The sequence below is a fragment of the Leuciscus leuciscus genome, assembly GCF_965113295.1.
Source record: "Leuciscus leuciscus genome assembly, chromosome: 13".
NCBI classification, from domain to species: Eukaryota; Metazoa; Chordata; class Actinopteri; order Cypriniformes; family Leuciscidae; genus Leuciscus; species Leuciscus leuciscus.
In genome coordinates, this window is record NC_138737.1 from 13,720,309 (window position 1) to 13,748,209 (window position 27,901).

A 27,901-nucleotide genomic window follows, 5' to 3' on the forward strand; every position below is an offset into this window, starting at 1 on the left:
GATGTGTGCGGTGCTGACTCCATTAGGTACCAAGTGGAGCATCAGTAACACAAGCAATGAGAAAGAGAGAAGAAAAAGACAGGAGCAAGAAAAGATCAATGTAGACACAGGAATTAAAGGTGCATGTAAAACAATAAAGAGGGAGATGAGAGGATGAAGAAGAAAATAAACTATGTAAAAAGATATGATTTAGTCAAGTAGGCCATAAATTAATATTAAACAAACAGAAATTGTGTGTAAATCTGAATATCTGTATGTAAAAAAATAAAATAAAAAAAAAACCTCTTCAAACGCTTGAGGCCAAAAAAAAAAGATTTGTTAAAAAAATTTAAATGCATTCTATTGATTAAAAGTAACGGTAAAGTATTTTACAAATTATATTTCAAATAAATGCTGTTCTTTCAAACTTTTTATTTATCTAGGTTTTAACTGTTTTTATTATTGATAAGAATGACAAATGTTTCTTGAGCACCAAATCAGCATATTAGAATGATTACATGAAACAACATGTGACACTGCACTAATGATGCTGAAAATTCAGCTTTGCCATCACAGGAATAAACTACTTTGTAAAACATATAAAAAATAAATGAAAAAACAGTTATTTTAAATTGTAATAATATATCACAATATTAAAAATTTTTACTGTATACCATAAGAGACTTCTTTCAAAAACATCCTATAGACCCCAAACTATTGAATGGTAATGTCACAAATAATAATAAACGATTCTTCTCCTTGGGGATATCTAGTTTACTTGTAAACCTCTGAGTATATTTTAAAGATTTGATGGCACTAACCTTGCAAGCATTGACTAATCCAGTGATTATTTTAACCTCAACGGCGCTCATTGTATCAGCCTGGTACATTTGTTTCCTGGCGGACTAACAAAACAAAACAAAAAAATCCTGTGTGCCCCCACTCCAGAAGTTGCGTAAATCCAGCCAATTAAAATTGAGCGTGCCAGATGGAGAAAGTGCAATATGCATCTGAAATCACTGAACAGACGGCCTCTGTCTGAAGGTAAGACCACTCTAAACATAACCTACCCTTACAATCTGAGAAAAATTATTTGTTGATAAGAACGTTGTTTGAACCCATACCCTAGCCCTAATCCTATATTTAGCCCCAAATTCTGATTGGTTGATAGGAATGTTGATCCCAGAACACATCCTATAGTTAGGTGAATTACATTAAGCAAAAGGGCAATAAAACAGACAACTCCAAACAATATTCAACCTAAGCAATCTGATTGGTTGCCACCTGACATGCAGACGAATAATAGTACTTTAAGTTTTTGTGTCTCATTTTTACGTATACTTATTTTACATTTTAGATCTTATTGTGTCTTATTTTATTTTAATTTAATACTGTGAAGCTGCTTTGATACAATCTGTATTGTGAAAAGCGCTATACAAATAAACTTGACTTGACTTGACTTGACTTATTTTGAACATGAAGAACATATAGCTTAAACAAATACAACAATTCTATTCTCATAATAGGTCTAACAATTTTAGTTTTTATAAAAGGGTAGTTTTCTAAAGTCACATAGCCTATTGCCCAGAAAGATTCTCCATGCAACTTATTTTCACTTTATAAAGAGTGGTACAACAGCGCCCCCTGCCCGTAGGCCTGAAGGATACCTCCACTTAAAAATGATTGTTGGTTTAACTTAAAAAAGTAAGTAACCTGGTTGCCTTCAAATTGTAAGTTCATTGAAAATTATCATTTTTTTTTTAAATATAATGAAAGAGATTGGCTTAATCAACAGAAAGTAAAAATATTATGTTATCTGAACCACATCAATTATTGTTAAGTTGATTTGACATAAGAAAAAATGTTGTAATGACAAATCATGAAATTATTTTTTAAAGTGTACTAGTATATATCTACCTATATTCCTATTAGTGTTTACTGCAGTTATCCAGAAATGGATCGTGACTTGTTTCATCAAGAAATTGATAAAAACTGGCTATTTAAACAGCAATATATTACATTAAAATATTCAATAAAAAAAGAGAAGAAAACAAAACAAAATAAAATAAAATAAAATAAAATAAAATAAAATAAAATAAAATAAAATAAAATAAAATAAAATAAAATAAAATAAAATAAAATAAAAAATTATTAACCTAAGAAATAAATAACGATTCAGATCTGCTATAAAGGTTTCCAGTTTCTCCAGCTCGTTGGATGTTTCTAACCTAAGCTGGGGCAAGGGCAATGCAGCATGTCACAGGTACACAACGGCCTTTAGACTTTCCTCTGGATGTTTCACGCTTTGCATGCAATCTTAGAAAACTACAAGGCCATTAAGTGAGCTGTAAATGCATCTTGAGCTTTCTTTTATGAACATATTCTACAGTGAGAATATTCTCTAAATTATATGTGCTCTTTAGTTTCAGCTATACAATTACATTCATGTACTGTTTTAGTTCAGTGCTATAAGGAACTGTCTTTCACAAGATGGGGGTTGTGTGTTTATCATCACCCCATTTATATAGCACAGTGACCCACAGACACATCCAACTCTTGCTATTCCAGGGATCCACATATACTGTTGCTGAGGCAACCATGTCTATAAGAGTTAACCTTGACAACCACACATTGCACCATAAGGACTTGTCACAGTTTCTTAGAGCTGAGTGACTTTTACATTAAATTCTTTGTCCTGATACAAAGGAATATTTAGCATCATGATACCATATATTGACTCTAAAACTCAGGAGCAGTCAGCAAACACACAAACCAGTAACGTCAATACTAAATTATTTTAAACTTAATAAATAGGCTATATATTTATTTTATTTTTTTAAACTGACAACTTTGATGTATTGTAAAACAAAGCTTTTTTTCTCTCTTCAGTGCTCTTGTATCTCTCGCTCTCTACCTACCTGCTCATTGGTGTTCATGCACTGTAGTTTCATCTGTTTTAGATAGGTGGCAGTGAGAGGCATGTTGTAGTCGATGAGGTCTGGGACCAGAGAAGTGGGCCGGTCATTCTCTGTGGGTGAAAAACAACAAAAGAAATGGCATTTCAATTTTTACTTTCACATTTTTTTATTTTTTTAAATGTCAGAATTAATATACATGCATTTTTTTATAGATTTTTTTATATTTTTAATATCAGTCGCTTATGCTCACCAAGGCAACATTTATTTAAAACAGCAATACTGTGAAAATTACTACAATTAAATGTAATTTATTCTCGTGATTGTAAAGCTGAATTTTCAGCAGCCATTACTCAATCTTGCTCAAGTCCTCAAGAAATATTTCTTATTATTATCAATAGTTGAAAACAGATTTGCTGTTGAAACTGTGATACATTTTTTCACGGTTCTTTACAGAATAACAGCATTTATTTGAAGTAGAAATCTATTGTAATATTATGAATCTTTTTAGTGACATTTTTATCTATTTAATGCATCCTAGCTGAATAGAAGTATCAGTTTCTTTTTTTCGTTCTTTTTTTAAATCTTGCTGACCTCAAACTTGAACGGTAGTGTGTATGTATATATACTTGTAATTATTAATTTGTAAGTCAATATTGTTTCACTCAATCCTTCTCAATAGTGTGCATGACTCAGTTCAGTCCCCTAGAAGGCGCTCTTGAGACAGCGCTCCAACGGAGCCTGCTGAAACCCCCTCAGGTCTTTGTTAAAATCAAACACAATAAACACAGACAGGCTTTTGTTTGGACACAGATCTTCTGACTCTATACAGAGTTCCCAGTTGCAATATAGTGTGAAAAGTTCAATAGCAATTTTTATTCTAAAACCTGCTTTGGAGAGCAGGGATGACTCTTCCCTTCAGAACCCCTGCAGGCAGAAGCTGGTCAGCTAATTCACTATTCAAAGTTTGTTTAACATTCGTTCTCCACAAATGCACAAATTTGGTTGTGCATTTGAAAATTGTTTTTTTGTGAATATGAATTAGGTTATGAGTTTGAGCATTGTACTTTGCAAATATATTTAAAAAAAATGTTTTGCAAATGTAAATTAGCTTACACATTGGTGAATCATTTTATCGGAAAATTTGAAACTATTTTAGCTCTATAGAAATCAAGCTTATCTGTGGCAGCGTGAATTAGTCACATCAGTCTGTGACTAATGGCAGACCAACATCACGTCTATGCAGATAGATACAGCACATAGAGTACAATATCTCAGAGCTGTGGGAAAATGACACTTTCTGATTCGTGTGCTGGGAAAGGTATTTATTGCTGACACTTTATGACATTAATGAAGTTGTGATTGAAACAGCTCTACTGTCTCTGAATTAAATAATGATGCAAATATCCAGAGAGAAAGCATATTTGAAGGTCATCACATGAGTGTCTGCTATGTCATGTCTTGAAGGATTGCGTGCATATTTCCTTTAGCGTTATTTTTCATTCTTTTTTGTTAATCAGTAATCTAATTTGTTTACTGTGGGAAGCGCGTGGGTCGGATTATCCATGCATTAATTACAAGGGGCCCGTAAAAGCGCAGAATTTTAGTCTTGCCTCTGTGGCTCATCAAAAACAGTGTGACTTTAATGAACATTTTGGAATCCTAATCTTTCCTAATTACCGCTAAAGGGTGATGCACTCCCAAAACTTTAATTAATGATAAAATGAACAAAAACTTCCAATTTACTCAGCGGCACATATTCATAAATATGTATACGGTGCAAAATCATTAAACCTGGCAAATCTAGACATGAAAGTGCAAGAATGGTGCCTGACCTTTGAACTCTGCCGTGCTGGGGTTGATGTGCATCCTTTTCTGGCATTCTCCACAACTCATCAAGAAACGAGTCACCGCCTCACGTGGAAGAAATGCGTAGGTCTCTGCAATCTGACAACCAAAGGAGAGAATGGAAAGGAGTCAGCAAATATTTTAGAGATTAAACAAAGAAGTAGAAACAAGGGAGCGTATCAACAAAAAAAGTTTACTGTATACCAAAACCCACTGAGGATAAAGGGTCTGCATGCAACATGAAGGCTGTTCACTTAGTTGGGTTCAGAAGTAGGGTGTAGGGAGCAAGGAACCACAGTAGGTTGTGGAACAGAGCTATTCATTTTTATCCTAATGACAACATAACTGCAACAAAAAAGGTATTTGCTATATAAACTCCTTTTTAACAATGTCTACTTAGCAATGCCTCCCTTTTCTTCTTTCCCCTTCTCTAAATTTTCTAATCTTTTCTGGTCTCTCTCATCCCTGCGCCCTCTCCCTCCTCTCTCTTTTGCTCTTGCTTTCGTCTCCTGGAGGCTTTCTGTGCGCGACCTTCACACAGAGAGGGTGATCGAGCAGTAGCAATGGCAGGCCCTCCACCCTCCCCCCCTTAGGTGGCACAGAGGGAAAAGGCCAACCAGGGAAAACCGCACCTCCCAGAATGCCATGCTCCCAGACTGCCCCCTCCTCCCAGACTGGCAGGGCTGGTCTCTGTGGGCTGCTTGTGCTATGAGACCTGACAGCAGGGCTCTCCAGGGCACTGGCTGAGAAGAGGAGGTGAACGTTGCCCCAAGGACATTGTGCAGCCCCTGCCACCCCCGCACACACACATGCAAACAGCTTTTTGCATCTTTAGTATAGGGGGTGCTCCCTTAGCCTTTGTGTTCGAAATAATGAACCAGTCATCTTCAAAGGAATAAGCTGAGGTCCAGTGTGACAGAGAACATTGTTAATGCACAAAAACATTCATTTCATTTTATAATAAAAGACAAAAAAGAAAGAATGCATAGAATATCAGGGAGTGGTGTGGGTGCCCCCTTCAGTGGCCTCAATCTCAATACAGCATCATTGCAGTCCCATCAGGCCACCACTAGAGGGCGGTATGCAGATAGTAGCAGTATTTGAAAGGGTAGTGGGACAGGATGAGAAGGATGATCTGGAATAATAGTATGTCCCAAAGCTTGCCCACTCTACTGCTACACACTCAAAAGTATGTACCCCCCCCCCCCCCACACACACACACACAAAAATAGTACATACTTTAAGGGCATAGTATAAGTACGCGAATTGGGACGCAGCATAATAATAATCTTTTAGTCACAGACTCACAGTAGTTATGACTGAAGTTGATTTATATACATATGTGCAAATGTGAAAAAGTGAGCCCACATACCTACATCGTATTAAATAATATTATAAAGAGTAATGATAAAAATTGGTATTACGATTATATATGCAGTTATTATTATTATTCTCCCCTCCCAAATTATTATAATAAATATAATAAATAACAATATAGAATTATTAGAATTTTAATTTTAGATTAGGTTGTAAAATACAATCAAATAATTATTAATTACCAGCATAGCATATTATTTTCCAATAATAATAATAATAATAATTATTATTATTATTATTAATACTTCTACTATTTATTAATATAATTTTTTATTACTGGAAAAACATTATTATCATTAGTCACCACTCCAATAATAATAATAATAATAAATAATAATTATTATTATTATTATTATTATTGTTGTATTTTAGATTATTTTATTATGATATACAATCTAAATAATTGATAATTAATATAATATATTATTTTTCAATAATAAATTGATTATTATATGAATCATCCCAAAACGATTGTATTAGATTAGATGGTATTGTAATATTGATATACAATACAAATAAATAATATAATATATTCATATGCAATAACTATTTCTGTCACTCTGTAACTGGTGTGGACTTCATAGCAGACCTGTGCACATATCACCGTCTGTGTCATTATGCCAAAAGTATGGACTGTGATCAGGAACTGAAAGGCTCAGGCGGCATTTGAGACAGGGCCACGGATGTAAAAATGTAGGCTTCTGGACACCACCAATCAGAGTCAGTAGCAGCTAATTATACAGCCAATGAAAGTCAGTTCAACCAGAGTAAATCAAGCCAATCACAGCTGATTTCTGAAGGTAATAGCCAATCGGTGAGACCTTAGAGTGTTCTGATCTTTGCTCGTCTGATAGTCCAGCAGTTTAAGAGTGGTTCAATGTGTGCCAAATGTCAAAAACATGGCTATCAGGCAGTTAATTACTTTAATTAGGTGATTAGCACAAAGCTCAGTGGGGGCTGGAACCCAACACCTGCTTTCACACACCAAGGAATCACAGCACAAGAGAGCATAATCAAGCATACTAGGTGCACACTTACACATCCCCTATCTACCTCTATAAGAATATATGTTAAAGGTCAGTTCACACCAAGAACGATAACTATAAAGATAACTATATTAGTGTCCACACTAGCAGATGATATCATTATGTTTATTCTAAGCGCGTGCTTGTCTGCCTCTTTAAATGCTCGAGCTCTTTACAGCAGGATGGATTCTGATTGGCTGTCAATGTTTTTATCATTCATCAGCTGAACAAAATCATTTGAAAAAAAGTGTTTACAACGATATTCTCTGTTCCTAATCCTTTTAGCTGTGCTGTGGACTACTTTAATATTGAGAACGAATTTTTGGAACTATATCTTTATCTTTATAGTTATCGTCCTTTGTGTGAACAGGCCTTAAGTTTAGTTCCTGTGTTCTGCTTTAATTGGATCAGATGCTGCATTATGTCGTACTGTGTGTCATTCTCCCTCCCATATTATCAAATAATAAGCAACATAATAACTCAATAGCATGCTGAGTGTTTGTGCTAAGAAACATAATAGTCTGCTTATAATTACACACTACATAGAGAAATTATGCTGCGTAAGAGTAAAGGTATATATTAAATCCCTATCACAGACAGTATTTGGCTCATATTCAGTCACTAACTCATTCATGTGTATTCCTCCTACTTCATTCACCAGTGTCTCAGATAAAGTAGAGGTGAGTCACAAGCCCATACACAGACACACACTCACACACACTCACACCTTTTTTTCTCCACTAAATATCATACAGAAACTCTGTCTGACACTCTTAAAGTCGACAAGAAATCAAAATTGACCCTATTTACTTTGTTAGCGCATATTACTAGTCTTGTGGTGAACAAGTAATCTGTGCAAGTTAATACACAGAAAAAAAATTGTTTGCCGTGGTAATCTTTAATCAAAATCTGAAAAGTAACTTCCGTTCTGGAATGGCGTTCCTTTTCTGATGATGTCAGTTTGACGGCTTGAGTTGAAAACGCTTAACCACTCCCCTCAAACCGATAGTCTGCTATGAGCAGAGATGGAGAGGAGGAGCACTAAAGTAAAACCCTGCCCTCTGTTCAATATTCTGTTTCACTTGGAAATACATCACAACACTGGAGAAAAGTCGTTTGCAACTTCCGGTTCACGGGGACTTTAAAGTCCCTATGATATCAAAATAAAAATGTTTGTCTTTTAGTTTGAATGTTTGTCTTCCTGTTTTCTATAAGTGTGCTCCAAAACAAAGACAAAATTTGCATTTAGAAGATGTAAGCAAACTTACAGTCTCTCACTTCCTCCAATATGGATCAATGATTTTGATGACATCACTCTGCACTTCAGCTTCTCATCAGATTTTCTGTCCAATCAAATATTCTCTAGAATCTAAAGCGTCCCGCCCCCTACATTATAAATAGACACTGAAGCTACATCTAAAATCGGTCACTTTTCAAACATTTACTATTTTCTACACGGTGAATGGCAGATATATAGGGGATATGGAACGATTCAGGCAGTGTAAATACGCTTTCCATTGGGGTGAATGAAGTCTGGATTCATGTTAGTGTCAAGTGAACGCCGCAGCGCACACATAGTCTGCTCCGGTCCAGAGACACGATAGCACAGAGCGGATCTTATGCGAAAAATATCGGACCCATTTGAATTCTGCACAGAATGCTACATTTTAAAGCGATATGGGGAGATTAGAAGGAGAAACGGTTAGAGATTAGGAGGAAACTGCGGCCTTACCAAGGAGCTGATCCCAGTGAGCCTTTAAGTTTTCGAGACCTCTCCGACAGTTTAATAAATGGCAGAAAATAGAGAGATACACTGGAGACAATTGCAGTGCTGCTGATAAGCAGGTTGACTCATACCTGCAGTTTGGGCAGCTTAAAATATATCTGGATATCAATCCAAAATTATATCGTCTGTCTGTAGCTATAACAAAGCTCTAGTAAATCAATCAAATTTATTTCAGGAATAAATGGAATACATTTATTTTATTAAACTATTTTTTTTTTTTTTTTTTTACATAGTTCCACAAAGTCACAATAGCATGACAGATGCTATAGCTCCTAGACAATTTGTTGTATGTTTAAAAAGAGACCAAATTAAGAAGTATCATGCTTCTCAGATTATTCTCCTAAAAAAGGAGAATCTCACATGTATCTCAGAGTTTCAGAAAAGATCTCAAGAAAATGACACAAACTGTGCACTGATTTCCCAGATATTTCAAAATGAACAAGATTTTAATATTTCCCAAAAATAAATTATTTTACATATTCATTTTACAGCTCTACACTCTGTGTCAGTTGTCTCATTTTGTGTTTATTTATCCTAAGCAGTTTTTAGGAGAAACATTGTCTTACTTGGTTAAATTTACTAGGGCTGCACAATTTGGGGAAAGAATCTAATTGCAATTTTTCTGATAAAAAAAAATATTATTGGGATTTAAATTGTGATTAAATTTTTTTTTTAAGTTTCCTATGCTTGTTTTTAGGGCTGCATAATTTGGCCAAAATGTTGTTATTACTGTATAAATCAATATGACTGGAATAATAACAAAAAATCACTTTTGTAAATAAAACAAATTAAACAAAATATTGAAATATTTCAATATTTGTCCAAATTAAAAATATAAGAAAAATTAGATAGTTAAAAAAATATATAATAATCATTATTTTATTTGACTGTATAACTGTAAAAAGACTAATTCTAATATTTAAGACGGTCCTAATTTCTTAATTTTCAAATGTAAAACAATCAATTTAGTTTGGTGAAAAACTCAAGGACCCCTTAAAGCTTTTCTTTTGTTAACAAAAGCAGGTTTATGTGCTCTTCTCATAACAAATTTTGGTAAGTTGGTTGATTCATGTTCAAGACATGCAGAGATGAGTTTGTGTGAAGCAGCATTCCACTTTGAGACATTGAAAACACTGTATGATGAGCTGCTCGCATGTAAAAGAAGTGCCTCGTTTCACTCTGAAACAAGCAGCGCATATATTTACTTAAATCTCAGCCATTGCGGTTTTAATCAGATTAATCGTGCAGGCCTACTGAGAACTACAGAAGTCCTGAGTCACGAAAGGGCAAACTCTGAGCAATACAATTTTCCTCTGGGCTTGGCGAGCCAGGCAGCTTTATATAAGTCCCATGATGCAATACTTGTCACTTGGGTCTTGTCATGTTTGACAGCTTGAGAGGTAGTGATGTTGACTTATATCGGTGGGTCAGACGGGTTCAGGTTTGAAAAGATTTTAGATTGGGTTGGATTGTTTTTCACAAACGTGGGTGGGTGCGAGTCAGAGAAATCTGGTCAGTACATCACTAGTATGCATTTGCTGTTATGGCATTAAAAAAACAACAACATAAAAGTACATTTAAAAAACATAGTGTTCCATTTGAAGATTAGACTCCTTGCTGATTTATAGTCTATAATAGCTCGACAGTGCGACAGGTGTTTCAAAATGGCTGCTGTTGCCCCAGCAACAGCCTCTGCTCATTATAGTCATTCAGATGTTCTATTTTAGAGTTGCTTCTGTGATTGTTTCAATAAATAGAGTGAGGACAGTTTTGCACATTGCTGCACATGAAGCCTATGTTGCATGTACTTTTTTATAGCAAGAGAAAGGGTTTTGCTTATGTGTGTCTTGACTATATGCACTGAATGATTGTGTCTCACCGCCTTATAGGTCTTTTTCTGGCCGGCGTGTTTGGGTGCTCTACCAGGATCCGCCCCCATCTCAACGTGCATGGCATAGATGATATCAAAAAAATCCTCCACTACAGCAACCCGCTTCAAGGAACTGTCCTGGGTCGCCCCTCCATCTGAACACTGCTGAAAGACAGAGAGAAAAGGTGATTATAAAAAAAACAGAAGAAAGGTCAACATTCAAAAACTATAGCTATGTTCAGACTGCAGGCAAATGTGGCCCATATCTGATTTTTTTGCTCATATGTGACTCAGATCTGTTTTTTTCTTTAAATAAAAGTGTGAACAGCACAAACTAAATGGAATCAGATCTGTTCGATTCTGATTTGGGCCACTTCCACATGTGGTCCAAAATCATATACAGGTCAGATGTTTTGCAATGCAACCTTAGTCTGAACAGTCATATCGGAATTCATGCAACTTTTACATCACTCTAGATCGACATTTGTTGTAAGATTGGCTGCACATGAATTTGCTGGTTTCCGTGGCACATCACCTTATAAATGAACGTGTAAAGGCAGACTTCAGTTGCTGCATGGCGTCTTTGTTATCAATCTTTTCCGCATTTGGGTCAGTTCAATTAGATTCTCATTCGAATCTGATATTGATCACATTTAAAAAATAATGTGAAGAGCACAAACAAAAAAATGGATCTGTATGAATGTAGCCTATATGGTACCTCATATTTCACTGGGCTTTTCACAAAGCCTGCATGGTATTACTGGGTATTATTCAGGTTTCAAAATTTCCAGCAAATCCAGGGTTAATGTTCTTATTTGCATATTCATGAGTCAGTAACACTGATTGGACAAATAACAGCTCTGTATAAAAACAAATAAAACATTCTCTTCTTCACTCCAGTTGCATTTGCTCAACATTTTCATGTTTCTCTCAAACACTGCCACTACACAGCATGTGAAGGCCTCTGACGGCAGCAATGACACAGCAACCAGATGAACTTTGCATGCACCAGTCCACAGACTAGCATCTTTATGGGCACAAATCTCAAACATTATTTGAGTTTCTGAGTTGCATTCCAAACATTTATGCTGACTTCAGTCAACTAAACAGCTCCTGGATGAGTGCTGTGCTATGGGGCTTTATGAGTATTACCCTGGGCCCTATAGCGACTATGTACGGCTAAGACTTTTGTGTAGTGTATTATTCAGACGTTCATTGATCTGAATCTAATATTAAGTCCTTCACAGCTCAAGAGGTTTCTTACTGAATATCTCCACTGTTAGATTTATGTGTGAGAGAAATACAGTGTGGTTTTTGAACACTTTTCTGCAGCATTTTGAAAATAACTGCTTTCTTGACCACAGACACACACACACAACCAGCCCCACCTCAAACCATCGCCACCTTCAACCCTGCTTTCCATAAAGCTGACCCTGTCGCTATGGCAACTGGCAGCGCTCTCGGGCAGGTGTGCAGGGCAGCGGGTCATGTGACACCTGCAGGAATTCTGATCACTAAGACAACCTTCTTATTCTCCCAGTCCCACTCGGGCCCAACCGTCACCTGTTCATTATTGCTTTCACACCCTTTTCTCTCATTACTTCTTTCTCAATCTTACTTCAGAATGGCATGTCTTTTTTTCAAAGTAACTGTGACTTATTTACTATAACTTATTTATAGGTGAAATGTATAATTGTTGTGCCAGTAGTATTAAACTATATTTTATATTGTTTATTTATTTTAACAGAGAAAATTACATTCTCAAAGCATAACTCTTTTGTCACTAATATCACAAACATCTCTTCTAGACTTCAATATTGCTTTCATTTTTTTGTTTCCAGATTCTATACCTGGCATAAACAAAGCTTGTATTGCCTGTTTCAATCAGCAGGTGTTGTGTAAAAAAGGAAGTAGCAGTCATTATCCTTCCTCTTCATTTTTTTTTTCTCTCTCTCTCCCTCATTTTTTAACTGCACATTTCTACTTTGATTCCCAGAGGAGCTAACGTTTTTCTTTCCTCTTTTCTCCACTTGTTTTCCTTTCTCCACCACATTTTCCCCAAGACATCTGTCTTTTTCTCCCTCTCTCTTTCCCTTTTTTCTCCTGTCCCGCTCCATCTTTCCTCTCTCCCTCTTTCTCTCGCTCCCCCTTTCCCAAGTGCCAGGTAATGAAGGTTGCCATGGCAACTAAAACCAGCGCACATAGCGGGCTCGCTTTAATCCGGCCCTCTCCAGCCATCCGGCTTGTGCATGCATTCCCTCCTCTCGTCATAATTATAAGTCTTATTATGCCACGATCAGTCAAACATGCACCACCCTGGTTTTCATGATCTCGGTCATGAGGTGATTATGCCACACCTATGCAGAAACCCTCTTGCTCTCTGTCAACCAGAGAATATTCTAGAAATGGTCCCTCTAGGACACAGGACGCAGACTCTAGGACCAGATGCAGTCTCCTCCAATACCTTAGAGATGAATGCCTTGGTTATAGCCATGGGGGGAGGACTGTGTGTGTTTGTCTGTCCTACAAACATCTCCATCTCAGCTCGATTGCTCCATTCGGGTTGCTTTCACACATGCACTTTCAGACACAAACATTTCCTCTGTCCCCCACCATTTCCTCAATCTGAGGGCACATCACAGTCTGTGGGTGACTAAAGTAGGCCAGCAGGATCAGGGAGATCTGCTCAGCTCTACCGAAGGCCTAACTTAGTCCAAACCTGACACACAGTGACACCATACTGCACCCATATAGATCCAAATATGGGCCAGTTCAGTGTACAGTGCATAGAATCACTGTGTGTGTAATAATAATAACAACATATCGCAATTAAATCAGCAGGTCATCACAAAATAAATCTCAATGCGAAACAGGGGATCTGATATCACCCCAAAGTGGTATTTTTTTGGCAATAATGACTGACTAACAGTTCATTATTCTATTTAATACACAGCTAAATAAACTAATAAACAGATATGAAATATTGTATTCCATTGACTGTACTCAGCACAATAACCGCAAAGTTGAATCTAATGTAATTTAAGTAGAAATTTTAGAAAATAGACTGCAAAATGAAATGACAGACAATAGCTGACTATTTATTTACTATGTTTAGGAACAGTTTCTCCAGAAAAAAAGTTTATTTACCCTCATGTAATCTCCAATTCATTTAGAAATGGTCACCTGTTTATTGCCTTGCTCTACCAAGAGTATTTTATCCTATCTTCTTAAGTGTTTTTGTGTGTGTGTGTGTGTGTGTGTGTGTGTGTGTGTGTGTGTGTGTGTGTGTGTGTGTGTTATGTATCCCCCGTGATATTTGTTCAATTTAAAAAAAAAGAACAAGAAAAGAAATGGTCACCTGCTTCTACTGTTTCAATGACCAACATAAAAAGGTACATTTCTGCCACCTAGTGGCCTGGAGTGCAGAGTGTGGCCTGATGCACAGAGAGTATACCACGCTACACGTTTTTACTGAAAAATTGCTGTACTGTAAAAAACGGCACTGTAAGTCATACAGCACAACGTGAAGATGAGTAAATGATGACACAACTTGGTGAAGTACGAAGTTCAGCAGTTAAAAATATTTACTGCAGAATGCAACGATTGACCAATCAGAATCAAGTATTCCAGAGCACTTAAAAATAGAAAGAAAGAAAAAATATTACAGAGCGCTTGGTTGTAAACATTTCTAATTTGAAAGTGGTGGACTGTTACTAATTTGATAAACAGTAACCAATTGCGACTACAGATAGTATGACTCACACAGTGAATGTTTTATTAACCCTGATGAGGTGAACACACTCCTCATTCACTCTTCCTCAAAGCACAAAAGCGCAGTGTTTAGATTCTCAGGTTGAGCTGACTGTTTGTTCCCAACGTGGAGCAACAGTGTGTGTGTTTAATCATTAAACCACTGTAGAGCTGAACTGGTGTGTGTGAGATGCTGTTTTCTGGGCCTGAAAGTGCACAGTTGCATCATCCTCTCATCATTTTAAAGAAGCGCTGTGAATTGTCAGCAGCAGCAATCAGCATTTCCTCTTCTACAACTCTATCTGTCTCTCTCTTTTTTTTGAGACCCGGCAAGCCTTGGCTTTTTCCAGATGTGGCATATTTTTCAATCTCCCTCTCCTCTTCTCTATCCCTCCTATTCTCTTTCTCTCTGCTTTTCTCTCTCTTTCTTTCCCTCTCTCACCCGTCCCGCTCCAAACAGCTCTGTTGCTAGGAGACTGGAGGGGCTGATTCGGCAAGCGGCCACCCCGACCCCCCACCCCCTCTGGCAGTCGCACACACACAGACAGAGTCTCTGAACATTCGTACACACACAGGGGCAGTGAAGGGAGGGGGCACGAGAAATGAGGCAGCTGGGTCACACTCACTCACACATACATGTATGGATGGGCCGACAGAGATAGAAGAGCCCTAGCAAATATGTATGTTAAAAGGGTAAAGAAAACCTGATTGACTAGAGCTACGTAACCGAACATGACCGATTCAGCAATAAACGGGACACGATAGATACCCATACATCTAAGATTTTTTTTGAAAAAGAAAAAAAACACTCAGTACTTGAACCATATAGCTTGAGTAGCAAGTCAGTACATTTACGCATTTAGCAGTTGCTTTTATCCAAAGCGACTTACATTGCATTTCAAGGTACACATTTACATTCTTATCAGTTCTTGCTTTCCCTGGGAATCAAACCCATGACCTTGACGTTGCAAGCGCCAACGCTCTACTATCTTTCCTCACTGCTGCCCCACACATTAGCTTTATCAGTGTTCAGATAAACTAAAGCAGTGATAAACTACAGCATTGTAAATGAACGAACACAGATGTAACAAATAATAAAATATCAGTCTCTTTTGGGGTCAAGAATAATTTTTATTTGTATATTTTCTAAAGAAAATTGACTACTATACTTATTATTATATATGTTATTATACTTCTTTAAAACGTAAGTTAGATTGGTTTAAAAAATAATATAGCACAAATGGTGCAGGACAACTTCTGTCCGAAGTTTAATTCTAACCCACCCGTATGAGCAATAGTTATAGTGCTGCTAGCCTTAGTGAACATCACTAATTATATTACAGTGTGAGTGAATTGAGTGTTGTCTGCCTTCAGACACATAAACACTTAATATCCAGCAGTATATTTATGAATTGCTTTGTTTGTTAAAGCTGCCATAGCACATTACATTGATATAGTGCTTGAGGGAAAATGGGGGAAATATTTGTATTACAGTGGAAGAGCCAGAAATGTGTGTGTGTGTGTGTGTGTGTGTGTGTGTGTGTGTGTGTGTGTGTGCACATGTGTGAGAGAGGAACTGTTTCAACAATGCGGGTGATTCAGATCAGATTGTTGCAAATCTGATAACAGGTCACCTCTTAAAGTCCCATCTCCACACTGTGAGGCCAGCAAAGGGTATGGACCTAAAATCATAGAGACCGGTTTTCTCAGCGGGAGCTGGGAGCTTTAGATGAGGTTACAGGGCAGGGGTGCGGCATGTGAATCTTTGTGCACGAAGGTCAAGGAAAGATGAAGTGTAATCGCACCGTTCCTTTCCTCTCATCCCATTTTTTTCAATCCTCTGACCCCCCACCCATTCTCTCCACCTTCCTGCCACTGTACATTCACAATGCTTTTCCATTAAATCCATATTACACGTTTCCTCATTCCTAACCCTCCCTCTCATTCAGCCACTCGTTTCTTTCTCCACTCGTCTCTCTCTCTCTGACTCTGACAGGGTGTGACGGACGCTTTCAGCTCCTCGAACGGGCTCTTCCCTTAGTTCCATCTGACTCCCTGCACCCACATTACCCAGACACAACTGATCATTAACTGTCATCTGCATTAGCTTTGGTCTCTATCGTGCTCCCTTAAAAGTATTTTTTGTGTGTCTGATGTGCAGTTCCTTATGTGTGGTCATCAAGCAGGATAGCAGACATTGTTATGAGACTGCAAAAGTCAACATGAAATCAAAATTGACCCAATGTCTGAAATGAGTTTCCTTTTCAACTGACATCACTTAGCTATTGGATAATGTTAAGCTACATTATTAATGCACATTTTAGTATACTTGCATTCCAGTATGTAACGGTCAATCCAATCAATTCCCGTCTTTTTTTTATTTTTTATTAAATATAAATATAAATATTTAAAAAAAAATATGTCACATTACAAAGTGAAATGAGTTTGCAAATGGAAATTCATTGACTAAAGAAAAGTTGGTGTGGTTGCACAAAAATATTTTCTGTTTTAGCTTTTTTGGGCCAGTATGTCCAGGATGTTTCATTTTGATGTATCACATGACCAGATGATCTAAAGTAGTTGATAGCCTCGTGGACAGCTTTCACATAGTGTGGTTGCGCTTCCGGTGAGTTTGAGTCCTGGCTGTGGTCTTTTCCAATCTTGTCCCCCATCTCTCTCTCACTTTGCTTCCTGACTGCTCTCCATATTATAGGCATAAATGTCAAAAGTAAATCTAAAAAAAGATTTTCTAGAATTTCAAGAATCAATCATTGAAAAAAACCATTTTAATCAACCACTAATCAGAAAACCTTAAGCTACAGTCGTTACAGCCCTACATAAGGCTAAACCACAGAAAATAAAACACTTGTTTGCATGTGGGTATAAACGTGTTCTGTTCATGCTCTGAGGTGTCTGCTGGGTCACGTGACCCTGGTGTCATGGTGTAATTGCGTGGTGGGGAGAGGGGTGCAGACAGTGAGACAACCGGACAGGATCACAACACTAATGAGAGACTGCAGCAGTTAATTACAAAGGAGAGAGAGAGAGAGAGAGAGAGAGAGGCACAGAGGGTAGGGAGGGTGAATATGAGGAGGGGGAGATGGAGTGAGACACTCTTTTGTCCCAAAGCTGCATCCTCCCAGAATAGAGATGGGGAAAGCTTTTATTCGATCGCACACACATGCACACATCCTCCCAAATCCGCTCAGGGAGGCAGCGTGTACCAGGACTGTGTCTGTGTGTGGTTATCTGTGTAGGTGTGCAAGTGTGTGTCTGTAGGAGCTCTCTCTCTGGTAGGGGGGAGGCCCTGGAGCCAGTTAAAAATGGTGTTAATTTCTTCTCCTATGGGAGAGGAGAACGGTCTCTCCATGGCAACAGAGAGAAGGAGCCGAGGGGAGGAACACCAGAGCAGCACCATCCGCGACCCTCTCTCACCACACACACAAGCACATGCGGTACACACTAAAACAAACACACACACTGACTATTTACATATACATTCACCCTAAATGTAAATAACTTTGCTTTTCGCATTTATACATTCCTGCTACATTCCTACTGATCCAGACCCAAGCGTTCACACAAATGGACAGATTCTACTTTTGTGAATCCCAAAACCTCAAAGACAACATCATAAAAGATGGGAAATGGTAAGAGGAGAGGAGAGAGGAGAGAGGATACTAGATCAGATCACCTACTTCTGAATCAAACATCCATTTCAAGTAGGAGGCTTCTCACTTCTAAGAGACAGACTGAAGTGGGTCAATCAAGTGGTGTGTGTGTGTGTGTGTGTGTGTGTGTGTGTGTGTGTGTGTGTGTGTGTGTGTGTGTGTGTGTGTGTGTGTGTGTGTGTGTGTGTGTGTGTGTGTGTGTGTGTGTGTGTGTGTGTGTGTGTGTGTGTGTGTGTGTGTGTGTGTGTGTGTGTGTGTGTGTGTGTGTGTGTGGTAGCACAATCAGAACAGTTCTTAATGAATCTAGATGGTAACATGGTAAAAAAAATGTCCTCTGATATGATTGCTGGCAGCTAACAATGCAAACTTTTAGTTAAATTAATCATTGGTTTGTATAAGCAGCAGATGGTCTCCATTAAGCAACTTTTAACTTGTATAACTGTTCAAAAGTTTAGGACTTTTGAACTTATTATTCATCAAAGAAACATGAACAAAAAGTATCATGGTTTCTACAAAAATAGTAAGCAGCACAACTGTTTTCCAACATTGATGATTATAATAAGAAATGTTTCTTGAGCACCAAACCAGCAAATATTAGAATGATTTCTGAAGGATCATGTGACACTGAAGGCTGGAGTGCGGGCTGATGAAAATTCAGCATTACAGAAATAAATTACATTTTAAAATATATTAAAATAGAAAACAGCTATTTTAAATTGTAATGATATTTCAAATTATTACTGTGTGTTTTTACTGTATTTTTGATCAAATTAACGCATTCTTGGTGACTTTTAAGTTTAATAAAAGTCTCATTCTTTGAGTTATTGTGTTTTTTTTATATATTAAACTTTCAGAAGAAGAACTGATTTAAGGACTTTTGGGTCAGTGTTAATGAAGTATGTAAGATAGAGAGAGCCTTTGTGTCGGTAGACATTGTGGCTGCCTTGTATGTTGCTTGTGGACAGCACAGTGCACTCTGTGGGCTTTTCATGTCGTAACCTGCTATTGCAAATGCATCATGCAAAACTGTTAGCATTCATGCAAATGACTGGTAGATAAAAGGCCACTGTTGAGACACAGAGTGTCTCTGGGTTTGGAGGGGCGGGGAGGGGAGCTGAGGGAAGGTCTGTTTAGATCCCTTTTTCTCCAAGGCTCTCTGCAGATACGCTCGCTAATTAATCACTTATCATAATGAGATTTTTGCCTGATTTTCTTCCTCAGTGATATGCTAATAATGGAATCGAAAAGTGGTTTGCTACAGTTTAAGTCCTTCTCTTCTTCACGCATTTGAGTTTGGATACGTGTACTGTTGTCAGCAGTCATTTGGGTGGATATGTGTGTATTTTTGAGATCTTCAGGACAGAGGACAGTGTCTCCTGATCCCTGCAGGCCGGACAAGAGCGTCTCTTGAGAGTGTTTCTTTGCACAGATTAGCCTTCTGCTGACCTGGAGTTCTGAGCAAGAGAGAGTAGACGCTAAAAAACACGCAAAAGCACACATACGCTGATGAAAACAGCTGACAGCAATGTTGCTTTGGAGAAGGTGTTAGTTCTGAAGCTTTTTTTCCCCTCACTGTCTCTTATTCAAAGAATTATTAGAGAAAATCTTTAAAGCATATTTACAGCTTGTGACTGTTTGTTTTTACAAAAAAAATCCCATGAAGTATTAGGGCTGGGCATTGACAAAAATGTCAAGATTCAATTTGTTTTTGATTCACAAGCTTGCAATTCAATTACAATCTCGATTCATTTTAGATATATATCAGGTACAGTACATGTTAATTTTTCTCAAGGAACTTGTTTTCATGACGGATTTATTAAAACGTATATTAAATATTAAACAGGTTACATAAAAATATGATAAATATGTAATATAGAGCATATTTATCAAAATGCTCCTCTCTAGATTTTTCTAGCTAACTACTGAGCTATGGTCATTAAGGCTTTTCAGAGGTTAATATACCTAGCTACTGAATCTCTAGATGGCGCAGGCTGACAAGTCCTTAAAGGGGTGATATAATGCCCTTTTCACAAGATGTAAAATACGTCTTTGATGTCCCCAGAGTGTGTATGTGAAGTTTTAGCTCAAAATACCCTACAGATATTTTTATACAGCATGTTAAAGTTGTCACTTTTTTAAGGGTGAGCAAAAATGCACCGTTTTTGTGTCTGTTCCTTTAAATGCAAATGAGCTTCTGCTTCCGCCACAGAGGGCGGAGCTTCAAGAGCTTGTGTCCTTTTATCTCACACAGACATTTTTTTGGCCTTTTATGTTCAAACCGAAGTCAGAAAGATGGAGGGACTCAAGAAGAAGTGACAACATGTAGACAACATTTCTGAATGGTTAATTGGTGAATTTATGTAGCTCATTGATTAGCATATTCTGTCTTGATAATATATAAATCACGTTCCCAGGGGCGGGTTTATGTAAATTTTAGGGTTAGTGATGTCACACAAAAAAAAGCTGTTTGTTGTAGTCCTTAAAAAGCCATTTCTTTAAAAGAAAATATCTCCCTTTGCTTTGAACTTTGAGCGTTGTAACTTTGCAGATGTTGTTTATGCTCAAACAGCAGAAAATTTCGAACCTGAAAAACGCGTTAGATGTGATTGGGGCCTAACTAAAATTAGAAAAGTGAAATCATATTCAACCACCCCTTTAATGCTACCTGATGATATTTACATCATTAACTACATGACACAAGCTGATTGGTTCATGTTGCATTTGCAGCCAATGAGTTTGCTGCTCAACATTTAAATTGTTGGTTAGCATTTACAATAGCAGTTTGCAGCAGAGTTCAGAGTTCTTCTGAAACCCCCACCTTCACCTGCTCCACTTGTATCTGCATACGGTTCATTTTATACATGTTATTTGTACTGAAGCAGTATCTCTTACATGCTCAACAGCAGCGTATCAGTGTATGTATTGGCAGTAGCCAGTTCCTGTATTTGCTCTGCAGCAGCAACAGCAGCAATAGCCTACAACGTTAGCAATAATCAATATCAGCAGCAGGAGCTTAACAGATCTATTCCTCCAAGACCAAATACATTAACATTGTTACATCAATTACCATGATAAAAATCTTCAGAGAGTTGTCATGATAGAAATATTGAAACATAACATATTTTTATCAAGCTGTTTTATTGACATCTTTCCGCAGTAAAAACACTGATTAAGCGATTACATGAGATGTCCATTTTTTTCAACATACCTTTTGATGTACAGTCATCTGTATTTTTGTGCTATACTGTAACTTGAAGTTAAGAGGAAGAGATGATTGGTTCACTTGTGCTCCGTGCTGCCACTTTGCTTGAACTGAGACGCTATGTTTATTTACGTATTTATGTTTACATTTCATAATTAAATTGACATCATTTGAAAACTAAGACTTTGTTTCATATCGAAACTGACAAAGCACAAAACAAAAAAGTTGTTCACGCGCATCAACTGAAAACAGCATACACCAAAAAAAATCTATTCTTTTAAGATTTAACAATCAATGTCGGTTCATCACAAAGAGATTGATATTTTCAACCAAGCCTAATGTATACCGTCTTGCTTATTAATTATTACCTAGTCATCATATTACTCAGCAACTCTGGTGCAAGAAACAAACAAAAATCACAAATATTTAGTTTCACCTTGGCCATGCAAAATGTGAATAATTGTCTTTCAATTTTATACTTAAAATTCACTCATCTGACATCCAAGCTTCTCAACAGATAGGTCATATTAGGTAACAGATATGATGTAAGACACCTAAGGTTTTCTGAAACACCTGTATGCTTTTGTAGCATCTCTATCCCTCAGTAGATATGATGGACTGAGTGAGTCTCGAACGCTTGACCAGGAGATTTCCCCCCAGCTCAGGGAATATACTCATGGTTGTCTTGCAATAGGCCCATACTGCAGAACACTGGCTAAACCTTCACTCTGTCACACACACATACATGGCAATGAGGATATTTCTGTTTCCGTTGGCATAGCAACAGAAAGCAATCATTTTCCTCACTTAAAATCTTGCAGCATCCTTTCTTCTCCTTTGCCCCCTTAATAAGAAAAATCTTTAAAAAGTCACCCTCTCACTGGACTCTTCATCAGTTTCTGAAAATCAACAGAGACAGATGAAGGGGGAAAACGAGAGTGCGAGTGGTAGGAGAGCAGTGTGAAGTCTTACAGTAGGCTGTAGTATATCTGTTATTGTCAGCATTTGGTGCAAATGCAGCAGACTGTGAGATGTGTTTTAAAGGAGGTTCTCTTACGAGAGGTTCTCTCGTATTGCGTAAGTTTAGCTTACGCTACGGGTAAAGTCATCTTTTCTCGAGATATGAAGCAAAAAATTATCCTTAATTTTATATATCTTGTCAACGCAGTGCGGCAGCAAGCTGACCTAGAGCAGGCAATCTAGCGTGCTCATAGGCTGCTCTGCGGCAACTGCAGCAGCCTATCACTGAGCCCTTGGCGTGACGTCACGTCCAATGAGCGCGAGCAGCGCGCCTACGCGTCACGGCCCGAGGCGGGGCGTGGCAGAGGGTATAAATACGGGCTGAGAGGCTGCTTTCACTGATTTTTGTCTCTTCAGCGAAGCTCTTCGCATCGCTGATCTTTGAGGAAGCCGCCGTTGAAACCAGCGCTTTGCAAGCCGAGGATTCTGCCTGAGGAAGCCGGCCGCCTTCGCCGCCTTCAGCTATCCCTGCCTGCTTCGCTATCCGGCGAAACATATCCTTTCTATTATGCATTGTATTTCATGTAAAGCTCCGCTCAGCGACAGAGACCGCCATGTTATCTGCACTCTCTGCCTGGGACCGGACCACGCTGCCCTCGCCCTCGCGGCGGGTGGCTGTGAAATGTGCGAAGAACAGCCGATGTCGACCCTGCGGGCTCGACTCACCTTGTTCGACGCTCCAGCTGTCTCTCCGTCTGCCTCCACCGGGCCGCGCAAGAAGAAGCGCCGCTCTCAGAGGCCACCGGAACCCGCAGCAGCAGCTGAGCGCTCGCCGGAGCCCCTCCCGCGAGCCTCGCTATCTCCATCTCCTCCCCCCCTTCCCGACGCGCAGCGGCCGGCCTTTGCCCGCACTGCCGTCGCCTCGGGGGATGAAGCGGACGACGCTGTTTTAACGGACAGCTGCTCTATCCTGGCCTCGGACAGCGAGGAGTGGTCTGGCTCCACCTCCTCTGCACAGGAGTCTAGCCGGTCCCGCGCCAGTGTCGACGCGGAACTGCTCCGCCTCCTCACCAAAGCGGTCGAACAATTGGGACTCGACTGGTCCCCACCGAGGGCGCCCGCGCCTAACCGACTTGACGGGTGTTTTCTGCCTAGCCGCCGCCCAGCGCCTGCCTCTAGGTCAGCACCCTTCCTGCCTGAGCTCCACACTGAGCTCTCTAAGTCGTGGAACGCCCCATTCTCCGCTAGACTCCGCTCACCGGTCTCCTCGACCCTCTCCCAAGTGGACGGGGCCGCCGAGAAGGGATATACTCAAATTCCCCCGGTGGAAGATGCTGTGGCAACGCACCTTTGCCCGCCATCCGCCAGATGGCGCTCAAAGTCTGCCCTGCCGTCCAAGGCCTGCAGGACCACATCAGCACTCGTCGGCCGCGCCTTCTCCGCCGCCGGCCAGGCTGCTTCCGCCCTGCATTCAATGGCTGTGCTCCAGATCCTCCAAGCCGATCTCCTCCGAGAGCTGGACGAGAAAGGCCCGGATCGCGCCGTTCTCACGGACCTGCGTAGCGCGACGGACCTCTCCCTTCGCGCCACAAAGTCCGCTGCACAAGCCATCGGGAGATCTATGGCCTCGCTCACCGTCACCGAAAGGCACCTTTGGTTGACGTTGGCGGATATGAGCGAATCCGAGCGTTCAGTGTTCCTCAACGCACCGCTCTCTCCCACCGGCCTGTTCGGCCCAGCGGTCGCCGGGATCGTCGATCGCTTCTCGGAGGTGCAGAAGGCATCGCAGGCGATGAATCTCTTCCTGCCCCGCCGTTCGAGTTCGTCTGCAGGCCGCTCTCAGCAGCCTCCTGCACGGAACTCTTCTCAGCGCTCTGCCCAGCCTCCGTCTTCGCAGCGACGACAGGGCGGCCGCCCTAGGTCGCGCTCAACCAGCCGTCACAAACCGCCTCCCCCCCGGGGACCCCGGCCCAAGGTGACGCTCAAGCCTGAGCCCGCGAAGTCCTCCTAGCGGCTGCAAGGAGGAAAAGATGGCTGAGTCCCGCTGCGGCCGGACCGCCATCAAAGCGCCCAGCTCTGCCAGTCCCCTTAGAAAAGGCTACTGCAGCAGCTTACATCGCAGCCAACGAGCCAGTAATACAACTCTCTCGCCTGCACACAAACGCCGTTTTCACGGCGACCCAGAGAAATCTCATAAAGAGTATGGTTTCGGGTTTTCCGGCTCACGCCGAAGGTGTCATGAGTGTAGAATTTGTGCCCACGCCCCTGTGCTCACCACTACACACAAACACGATCTCCCCGGTAACGCTCACAGAGCGCACTCTCATAAAGCGGGCACGCGCCGCTCGAGTGCTAAAGGTAGAGAATGTGCCCGCTCTTCCAAGCCCACACCTACCCACTGCCCGCTCTGTCACACAGTTATCCCGGGACGCAGATCCTCTAAAGCTCCCTTACACTGGCCGTGTTGCATATGTAAGCCCTGTGCCCGCTCACGAGCGCGCGCACTTACTATCAAACACTTTAAACCTCATGCCGCTCTCGCGCCACGGGTTTCTAGCATCAAAATGTGCCCCGTCCCCAGTGACCGAGCCGTTATGTGCTGTACAGCCAGTCACCATTGTTCGCGAGCCCCCATATTCGAGCACCGGCAGCGCGCGCGCCGCCCCGTCCTCTCTGATAGAGGTTCCCCATCCCGCCCAGCGCGGCGATCCGAACCCAGAGATCATTCGACCCCTAGCTATGTGTGCGAAAGCATGGCAAGCTATCCAGGGCGTGTCAGAATGGGTGCTGAATACTATAATGCACGGCTATTCGCTTCAATTCGCTCGCCGTCCCCCGCGCTTTCTAGCACGGACAGAGACGAGAGTGAATACAGAAGTAGCGCATCTGCTTCAGGCAGAAATAGCAAAGCTGCTGCACAAAGGGGCTATAGAACAGGTGCATCCTTCTCAGAGCGAGTCGGGCTTTTACAGCCGTTATTTCCTCGTACCCAAGAAGGACGGAGCGCTGAGACCTATTTTAGATCTGAGACATTTGAACAAAGCTCTCATGAGACGGCCGTTCAAAATGATCACAACCAGACAAATCCTCGCGCAAATTCGCCCGGGAGACTGGTTCATCTCTCTCGATCTAAAGGACGCATATTTTCAGATTCAGATAATACCCCGTCACAGGCCATTCTTGAGATTCGCCTTCGACGGTCGGGTATATCAGTACACCGTCCTGCCGTTCGGTCTATCTTTAGCACCCCGTACATTTACGAAGTGCATGGACGCGGCTCTCTCTCCCCTGAGGAGACAAGGAATGCGGATACTGAATTATCTGGACGACTGGCTAGTCCTCGCGCAGTCAGAGGCAGAGCTTTTGTCTCACAGAACAGCGCTTCTCAGCCATCTGGAATGCTTGGGTCTCTCGGTCAACTGGACCAAGAGCTCATTACTGCCCCGCCAGTCGACTTCCTTTCTCGGAATAGAACTGGACTCGGTGGCTATGACGGCCAGATTGTCAGAGCAGCGCGCGCGCCGCATTCGACATCTCGCCGCGTCTTTCCAGACGGGCAGTCAGGTTCCGCTGAGGACATTCCAGCGAGTCCTGGGGCATATGGCCTCAGCTGCAGCAGTGCTCCAGCTGGGCTTACTGCGCATGCGCCCGCTTCAACGCTGGCTGAAAGCGCGAGTGCCTCACCGAGCCTGGACGGCCGGCCGCTTACGAGTCAGAGTGAATCATGGCTGTGTTTCAGCCCTGCAGCCCTGGCTAGCAGCCGAATGGTATCGCACGGGAGTGACGATGGGAGTTGTCTCGCACCGGAAAGTTGTCTCGACAGATGCGTCCAACCTAGGTTGGGGAGCGCTATTAGAGGGCAGACCGGTCTATGGCCCTTGGTCAGACCAGGAGAGTCACCTTCATATAAACTGTCTAGAGATGCTGGCGGTCGAGAAAGCGCTCAAGCACTTCCTCCCATACCTACAGGGCCACCATGTACTAGTCCGCACGGACAACATGTCAGTGGTAGCCTATGTGAACCGTCAGGGCGGTGTCAGATCCAAAACACTCTGCGCCCTGGCGGAACGCCTCCTTGTATGGGCTCAGCACTCACTGCGCTCGCTGAGAGCCGCGCATGTGCCGGGTCTCCTGAACGAGGGTCCAGACAGACTGTCCAGGGACAATGTTCCCCTGGGGGAGTGGTCTTTGCATCCCCAAACAGTCCAGTCGCTGTGGCGCCGTTTCGGCAGAGCGGAAGTCGACCTCTTTGCGTCAAAAGACAACGCGCACTGCCCACGGTTCTTTTCCAAGAGCGAGGACGCGCTGGCCCAAACCTGGCCCAGCGGCCCGCTTTACGCTTTTCCCCCTGTCTCTCTGCTGCCACAAGTCATCGGGAGAATCAGGGAAGCGCGCCACACGGTGCTCCTCATAGCCCCGTATTGGGAGAATCAGACGTGGTTCCCAGATCTAATACGGCTGGCGGACACACCCCCCTGGCCGATACCGGTGAGAAGAGACCTTCTCTCTCAAGCCCGCGGCTCGATCTGGCATCCTCATCCAGAGCGCTGGTCTCTGCATGTATGGATAGTCAACGGATACCCGTTGACTTGCCAATAGGGGTTGTGAACACGATCACACAGTCTAGAGCCCCCTCTACGAGACGGCTCTACACATCTAAATGGTCTGTGTTTAATAAATGGTGCACCGCCCAAGGGCTGGATCCACAAACATGTGAGGTGTCGCGTGTGCTTTGTTTCCTCCAAGAGCTGTTGGACATGGGCAGGTCCCCCTCCACGCTCAAAGTATATGTTGCGGCCATATCAGCTTTTTCCGACTCGGCGCTGGGCCGCGCATTAGGGAGGAATGAGTTCATTATCCGCTTCCTTAGAGGAGCTAGGAGGATGAACCCCCCGCGACCCCCCTCGGTTCCTATTTGGGATCTTTCCCTGGTCTTAGAGGCCATGAAAGCGCATCCCTTTGAACCCATGGAAACTGTGGATATGAAATACCTCACGCTCAAAACCGTTTTTCTGATAGCCCTGTCTTCAGTCAAACGTGTGGGTGACCTGCATGCGTTATCAGTTAACGCGGCATGTCTCGAGTTCGGACCTAATGACTCTAAAGTCATTCTCAAACCGAGACACGGTTATGTCCCCAAGGTGTTGGGCACACCCTTCAGAGCACAGGTCATTTCTCTCTCAGCTTTGCCGGCTACCGGCAGCGAAGTTGACAGTAATCTCCTTTGCCCTGTCAGAGCGCTGAGAAATTACATTACGCGCTCCGCCGCCATGAGGCGCTCGGAGCAGCTTTTCGTTTCGTTTGGTGGGCGCACCAAGGGTCTCGCCGCCTCGAAACACACTCTGTCCAGATGGATAGTGGACGCTATTGCAGCTGCTTATGCGTCTAAAGACCTGCAATGCCCTTTGGGCATCAGAGCCCACTCTACTAGAGGCATGGCCTCGTCATGGGCTTGGACTAGCGGAATTTCTATTCATGACATTTGTACGGCGGCGGGCTGGGCCTCCCCGTCTACATT

The 27,901-nt window shown here is 41.5% G+C and overlaps 1 protein-coding gene across 2 annotated transcripts in view; it reads right to left on the reverse strand.

The window, feature by feature from the left end:
• nol4la (nucleolar protein 4-like a) overlaps window positions 1–27,901 on the reverse strand; it is a 51,323-nt gene that overhangs the window by 15,724 nt on the left and 7,698 nt on the right. Inside the window, exons 2-4 of one of the 2 annotated variants that reach the window (XM_082189292.1) lie at window positions 10,810–10,965; window positions 4,730–4,841; window positions 2,898–3,007 (exon numbers count right to left, since the gene is read on the reverse strand). In XM_082189292.1, the coding sequence (XP_082045418.1) occupies window positions 2,898–3,007; window positions 4,730–4,841; window positions 10,810–10,965 (378 nt within the window). The remainder of the gene's footprint in view (window positions 1–2,897; window positions 3,008–4,729; window positions 4,842–10,809; window positions 10,966–27,901) is intronic. The other variant, XM_082189293.1, reaches the window with a different exon arrangement.